This window comes from Egretta garzetta, unplaced genomic scaffold (genome assembly GCF_000687185.1).
Source record: "Egretta garzetta isolate BGI_Z169 unplaced genomic scaffold, ASM68718v1 scaffold571, whole genome shotgun sequence".
Lineage (NCBI taxonomy): Eukaryota > Metazoa > Chordata > Aves > Pelecaniformes > Ardeidae > Egretta > Egretta garzetta.
Genome location: NW_009258622.1, coordinates 277,699 through 284,543, shown reverse-complemented (window position 1 = coordinate 284,543; position 6,845 = coordinate 277,699). Strand labels below are relative to the sequence as shown.

At 54.0% G+C, this 6,845-nt stretch overlaps 1 protein-coding gene across 2 annotated transcripts; it reads left to right on the top strand.

The window, feature by feature from the left end:
• Positions 1-235: 235 nt before the first annotated feature.
• Positions 236-5,529, top strand: MARS2 (methionyl-tRNA synthetase 2, mitochondrial). Of its 2 annotated transcripts, none has more exons than XM_035903678.1 (2): positions 236-318; positions 4,072-5,528. In XM_035903678.1, the coding sequence occupies exon 2, from the start codon at positions 4,099-4,101 to the stop codon at positions 5,248-5,250; it is 1,152 nt and encodes a 383-aa protein (XP_035759571.1). In that variant the 5' UTR covers positions 236-318; positions 4,072-4,098; the 3' UTR covers positions 5,251-5,528. The 2 variants fall into 2 exon arrangements, with proteins under 2 accessions (XP_035759571.1, XP_035759573.1); XM_035903680.1 differs by lacking the exon at positions 236-318 and adding an exon at positions 325-894 and having other exon boundaries at positions 4,072-5,529.
• Positions 5,530-6,845: the final 1,316 nt, after the last annotated feature.

The following is a 6,845-nucleotide window of genomic DNA, read 5'->3' as shown; positions in this document are numbered from 1 at the left end:
CGGAAGACCCAGCGGGCCGCGGCCGCGGCGGGGACGTCGCCCCCGGAGCATTGCGAGCGGGTCTCGGGCCTCTTCCGCCAGGCCTTGGCCCAGGCCGCCGTCTCCTTTACTGACTTCACCCGCACCAGCGAGCCCCGCCACCAGCAAGCTGTGCGTCATTTCTGGGGCGCCCTCCGGGATGGCGGGGCACTCTACAAAGGGTCTTACGAGGGCTGGTACTGCACTCCCGAGGAGTGCTTCCTGCCCGAGAGCCAGCTCGCTGAGCGCAGGGACGCCCAGGGACGCCCATGCAAGGTGTCGTTGGAGACCGGCCATCAGGTAACGGCACCTGCACCGTCCCGGTCAACGGCGGCTGCTCCTGCAGAAGCACCGTGCGCTCATCTCTTGGTCTGGTCTTGCCAAATTTGGGGGTGTTTAATGCTTCCTGTAGCCTTTTGTAATTCACGTCAGCCGAGAGTTGCCTGTCTTTCGTAGCATGTCTCTTCTGTGTTTATAGCGGCGCATGGCTATGCAGGGGAGAGCTGCCAAAACCCCAACCGGCAGATGCAAATTTCAGCCACGTGCTGTGGGAAGGATTCAGCTGCCACTGGGTTCCACAGGCCGCTGGCCTGGAAACAGCATTTTAAAGCGGTGATGAAAGTAGTTAGCTGTATGGAAGGGTGAAGGTGTTTGTAACTGAGGCATTCATCGGGTGGCTGGAGTTTAAGACCTGTTTTGTGAGGCAATTCAGTTTGGCCTCTGGACACTTTTCGTCAGTCTTGTTACACGGGTTTCGTCCCTACGTGAAATGCCATAACATCATCTGCCTGTGGTGTAGCCTGATGACTGAATAGCTGTGCAACCAGGAGCGTGGTACCTGGCTGGGAGTCTCTCTGCCCCTGCGTTTTCTGTAAGGTATCGGAGTTACATGATTTAATCCCACAGTTGCAGGTAATCGTACTTCAGAGTTAAGCAGAGGTTATCCTCTTGTGATATTTGTACGAGGCTGGGGTGTGGGAGCGTGGGTTCACACAGAAAGGGATATGTTGGCAAATAATATCTCTTGATAAAGCACCTAACGTAGTTGGGGAAAAGATAAGTTTCCAGGCAAAGAAATCATTCTTTAGATCTAAACTAGAGTCAGCAGGCTTCCAAGTCAAATACACCCCGAGAACAATTACTTGCCTTAGCTGCATATCGAACTGTCCAAGAGAAATGGTAGTGTGCGTGGTGCAGAGAAGATCTTGTAAGGTGGTGGAAAGAGGTGGTAGGTGTTTATCTCCACCCAGAGACAGTGGGGTAGTTTGTGGAGGAAAAGGGGGAGTTTACAACATGCCATAAAACCTGTGCCTCTGGCAAGTCTGATTTTTAGTATCCAGTAGAGCCTGGGGGTGAAAATGTATAGCTCGTCTTTGAATGATGTTCTTCAGGTCTTCCTTGAACGCTGAGAGATCAGAGTCTGTTCTGTAGGAAACTTTCCTCCTCCTCCTCTCTGTTACTATGCTTTGATGTCATTTAATGCACAGAGAAGCTGGAGAGGAGCCACCGGAGGCTCCCAATGTGGTCAGGGCACGGAGCGTAGGCCTACAAGAGGATGAGGCAACTGGACCAGTTTAGTTTAGCAAACAGGGTGCGAAGGGACAAACTGATAGCAGCCTACACCTATGTGCAGGGCAGTTACAAAGAGCACAAAGCCATCTGCTTCTGGGGGAGGGCTAGGTGCTAGGCCAAGGGGTAATGGTGCCACCAGCTGTGCTGCAGGGTCAGGCTGCATTTATTGAGGCATGGTGTTCGTTGCTCAGGCCCAGCTGGAGGACGGTTGGCGCATGTGGGGCTGCAGGGATTCTCTCTCTGATGAGGAAATGAGCTGGAGCTGGGAAGAGACTGTCCAGGCAGCATGCTGAAAAAGCCGGGGCAGGGGGGATTGGTAAAGCAGCAAGCTGGACATGAGCCAGCAGTGTGCCCTGACAGCAAAGGCAGCCAGCTGGGATTATCTCAGGCTATATGAACAGGAGCAATGCCAGGTCAAGGGACGTGATGATCCCCCTCTATTCAGCACTCTAATGACCACATCTAGGTACTGCATCCAGTTTTCTGTCCCCTGGTACAAGAAACACAATCTAGAAACTGGGAGAAGTTCAGTGGAGGGCCACCAAGATGGTTAGGATGCTGGAGCACTTGCCATTTGAGGGAGCTGGCTTCTTCAGCCTTAGAGAAGACAGGATTTTGGGAGGGGCTACTGGCAGAAGCTCCCCAATAGCTATGAGAAGGTCATGAAGAAGATGGAGCCAGGTTCTTCTAACAGTATATGGCAGGAGGATGAGAGAATGGGCATAAGTGGAAATGGGAGAGGTTCAGACTGGATTTACAGGGAAACTTCGTTCCCGTGAGGACAGCCAAGCAGCAGAACAGGCTGCCTGGGGAAGTTCTGCGGTCTCCATCCTTAGAGGTTTTCAAAGTGTGCCTGGCTAAAGCCCTGAGTAACCTGTTCTAACCCTGTAGGTGACCCTGCTGTGAGCAGGAGGCTGCACTACAGACTTCCTGAATTATCCTGTGCTCCTTAGCTCAGGGCTGTTTGAAGGTCGGAGAGACAGCACGCAGATTTCTCTGCAGGGCAGATATTCCAGTGGCTGTTCACAGGCAAGCCTTGAACAAAGATGCTGGGTTTGTGGGTTGTTATAATTACTCTGCCCTTTATCAACCTCTCTGCATACTCCAGGCCCTAACTTCGCAGTTCTCAGGAGACAGCCTGTTTCTAATCTCTTTTCCCCTTCCCACCAAGTGGCTTTCTACTCGGCTGTCACCCAGCTCTCCTGCAGGTGGCTGGCTGATAGCTCAGCTCTTAGCCCTTGGCAGATGATGTGAGGTGGGCTCTTCGGAGCCAGATGCCAGACTTGGTCAGCGTTTCGGAAGAAACGATTGCAGGTCCCACTTTGAGTTGGCTTTTGCGTCCTAAGTTGTTACCAAAGGGTTCACTGGATTTGTGTAAAAGGGAATATTGGGTGGAGGACGTGACATTGGCTCTGTGTGAAGTATTACTCCCAGACAGAGTGCTGAGAACGGGTACCCAGAAACTGAAAATGGTTATGGGAAAAAAATAAAGCATTTGAGGGAAAGGGAGGAACCAAAACATTTTTGTGCAACTTGTTTATGATTTGTGTAGGGAAGAATATTTCTTTTGGGGTGGCCTTCTAATCAAGTAAGCAAAGGCAGTATTTGCTACTGGCTGCCTCTGAAATTAGACAAATTCAACTACATTGTAACAGAGTTTCATACCACCAGGACTAATTATTCCTCAGGGTATCTTGGCTTGAGGTGTGGTAGGCTCCTTACTGCTCGTATTGGGAGTGAGGCACGTTCCGGCTCAGTCAGAAGCTGTTGGGTTCAGTGCTAGAAACTGATGATGCCAACGCCTGTGCTTTCTTAGCTTAGAGCCTTATTGACCTAGTCATAGATCTCTTGAGTGCCTTTACGCAGCTCACTCACACCGTATCTGCCCACAAAGTTCCCGTTGATTTAGCTAAATGTGTCATTTAATTAATTTAAATGTGTGGGAGAAGTGCTGTCGGTGCTTTAACGTGATTACAGGCAGACAAAGTTAGCGACCAAGATGCACTAATGCTTAAACTGGGGAAAGAGAGGAACACGGCACCTAGGAGAAAAGCAGAGGCATGCACCAGGGTTGTTAGCAAGGCAGTAATTTACAATGTCATTTTGGCTTTTTAATGATTTCCTACTACTATTGCAAAACTGTTTTTAAGTAAGTGTATTCTCATCTCCCTAATTCTTGCCTGATGACACGTAAGTTGTGGGAAGGTATTCCTTCCCTGGGGGTGTGAGCATCTTCAAAAGCAGAGTGGTGAGCCATCCCAAGCGCCTCAGTCCTCTCCAGTTGCCCTTGGGAGGCCAGGGAGGCTGTGTCTTAGGAGAGGAGGGTCCCGCTAGGCATGGAAGGATGCCAGAAGGAAGGAAGGAAGGAAGGAGGCGCAGAGGGAGCCTGCCACGAACTCCACGCTGAGAACATGGCGTGCAAATCATGAAGCTGTTTGCAGAGCGTTTGAGCTGTAATTCTTTTCTCTCCTGCCTTCTCAGGTGCATTGGACCAAAGAGGAGAATTACATGTTCAGGCTCTCGGCGTTCCGGGATCCCTTGCGGAAGTGGCTCCAGGACAACCCCCGGGCCATTTCCCCTGACCCTTTCTACCAGCACGTGCTCTGCTGGCTGGAAGAGGACTTGCCAGACTTGTCCGTCTCTCGTGAGAGAAGCCGGCTGCAGTGGGGTATCCCTGTTCCCAGTGACTCGACACAAACTATTTACGTGTGGGTGGATGCCTTGGTGAACTACCTGAGCGTGGTGGGCTACCCCGAGACGCACGCTGAGTGGTGGCCGGCTGCGCACCATGTTGTGGGCAAGGACATCCTCAAGTTTCATGCTGTCTACTGGCCAGCACTGCTGATGGCAGCAGGGCTGGCTCCCCCCGAGCGAATCTATGTGCACTCCCACTGGACTGTCCGTGGGCAGAAGATGTCCAAAAGCCTGGGCAATGTGATCGACCCCTTTGCTTGTATTGGCCAGTACACGGTAGACGGATTTCGGTACTTTCTGCTAAGGCAGGGGGTCCCTGAGCGGGACTGTGACTATTACGATGAGAAGGTCGTTAAGCTGGTGAACTCGGAACTGGCAGATGCTCTGGGGGGGCTCCTGAACCGGTCAACAGCCCTCAGCATTAACCCCAGCAACACTTACCCTTGTTTCTCAGAGTCTTGTTTCCCAAAGATCGTGGATTACAGGGGGACGAAAGCTGTGGGTAGGGCTTCTGCTGAAGACTACGAGTTCGTGGCATCGGTGGCTTCTCTGCCTCTGCAGGTGGCTAGTTATTTTGAAGGTTTCCAGATCTACAAGGCTTTAGAATGTGTTTCCCTGTGCGTAAGGCAGACCAACAGTTTCTTCCAGAGACACAAGCCTTGGAAACTCAACCGAAAAGACCCCGCAGAGAAGCTCTGGCTCGACACCATCATCCATGTTACGCTGGAATGCCTGCGTGTCTACGGGACGCTCCTGCAACCCGTGATCCCACACACTGCAGACAAGTTGCTTTCCCGGCTGGCTGTTGAGCCAGAAGAGAGAAGTCTCTCCAGTTTGACATTTCTGCCACGCTACGATGGGAAGCCGTGTCCCTTTGAAGGGAGACAGCTTGGGCCTGACACCGGCCTCTTATTTCACAGACTAGAGAAGTCAAGACAGCCTCAGGCAGAAGCCCAGAAGCTCTAGCCTCTGATCAACAGCTTCTGTAAATAAAAGCCTCCGGGAACTCCCGGAAAATGTTGTCTTTGTTAAAAGCATGTTCCCCACATCTCTTGGTGCTGGGATAAAGTGCGTGAGTGGAAAACCGGACCGGGCAGGGCTGTGCAGTCCTGCCTAGGTGACTGCCATCGGTCTCTGCCTGACGCGGGAAGCAGGCGCCTGCGGGCAGAGTGGTTTCGTGCGCGGGGCCAAGCGCTAGGGAGGCTTCTCGGGTAACGCCCTTGAAGGGACACCGAATTAGCTAAGCTGGTAACAGAATGAGCTGAAGACGCAGCCTAGGCTTTGAAGACTGCTGCTTTTTTTCCCCTGCTGTATTTTATGGGACATAAAAAGTGGCTGAGGCAAATCCTTACCCCCTTAAAATAGGGAACGCTTCCTGTACAGTCTTGGGGTTCCACCAGAGAGCCCTCTCGCCTCTGCCTTGTGTCTTCCCTCCTGGCCCCTTTACCTTGTCTCTCCTGATGCGAGGAGCGGGTCAGGTGCTCTGCTGAGGACGTTTTAAATGTGAGTGTGGCAGCCAGTCTGCTCTGCTCAGCGATCTCTTCCAGAGGCAGCAACCCCCCAGCTTGCTCGCTCGCTCCAGGAATCCCTCCCCAGGCTAGCGTTTGGGCTGAGTCTCCAGGAGGATCAGACTAGCCCTGAGGGAAGAAGGGGTCTCTCCTGGGGCCTGCGCAGCGGCGTCTCTCCTCCTCGCGCGGGGAGAGGGCTGTAGCTGGTGTCCTGACCTCCCCGTGACTTTGCCCTGCAGGTTTCTGGCCAGGCCAGAAGGAGCTGGGGGCAGTCAGAAATGGTTTCCTGGGAAGGTCTCTGGGATGTAGTCCGGGTGGGTCTGTTGGGTCCATCAGCTGAGGCTCCTTCGTGGGCCAAAACCTCCATTCAGCTGGTACCTACGTGAGCCGTGATGGGGCGGATCTCTTCTGTCTGACTCTGCTGGGTGTACCGGGGGCAGTCCGCTGAGAGAGGGGGGTTCAGTGGTTGAACGGGCGGGCTCATCACCAAAATGGGAAAGGGGGGATGTGTCTCAGGCCCACACTCAATGTCATGAGGCTTCTCCACCCACTGCGTGGCTTTTTGCCCTCTCTTTGTTCCGTTTCAGTGCTGCTGGAAGCAGGCAGCCGAGCGCCGGTGCCCTGGGGCGGTTGTGACCGCTTGGGGACCTCTGGTAAATCCTTCCCAGCCTTTGGCTGCTCCGCTTCCCACCGAGTGCCTGCGCTGCAGGACTCGTCTTGCACTGCCCGCGGGTTTCAGGGGGCTGCGGTCTCTTGGAGCTGCCTGGGCTGCGTTTCCGGGGCGGCGGAGCAGTGCAGCCCCCTCGGAGCGCTGTGGGTCTCTGCAGAGGGACGGGCAGACCATGCTGCTTCTCCCTCCTGGTTCTCCACGACGCCCTCCCTGCGCCGCAGCGTGCCGCCCGGCCTGGTTCCAATTGCTCCCGGGAAGAAAGCCGGGTCCCCTCGGCCCCCTCCTGCGGTGGGATTCCTCCTCCCCTCGGCGGTTTTACCCGGCACCCCTCGCTCCGGCCCATCCCTGCGTGCGTGCTTCACGCTGATGCCCTCCACGCCCTC

Bases quoted from the DNA above. Each gene is read 5' to 3' on its own strand.
- MARS2 (XM_035903680.1), top strand. From the start codon at position 4,099: ATGTTCAGGCTCTCGGCGTTCCGGGATCCCTTGCGGAAGTGGCTCCAG.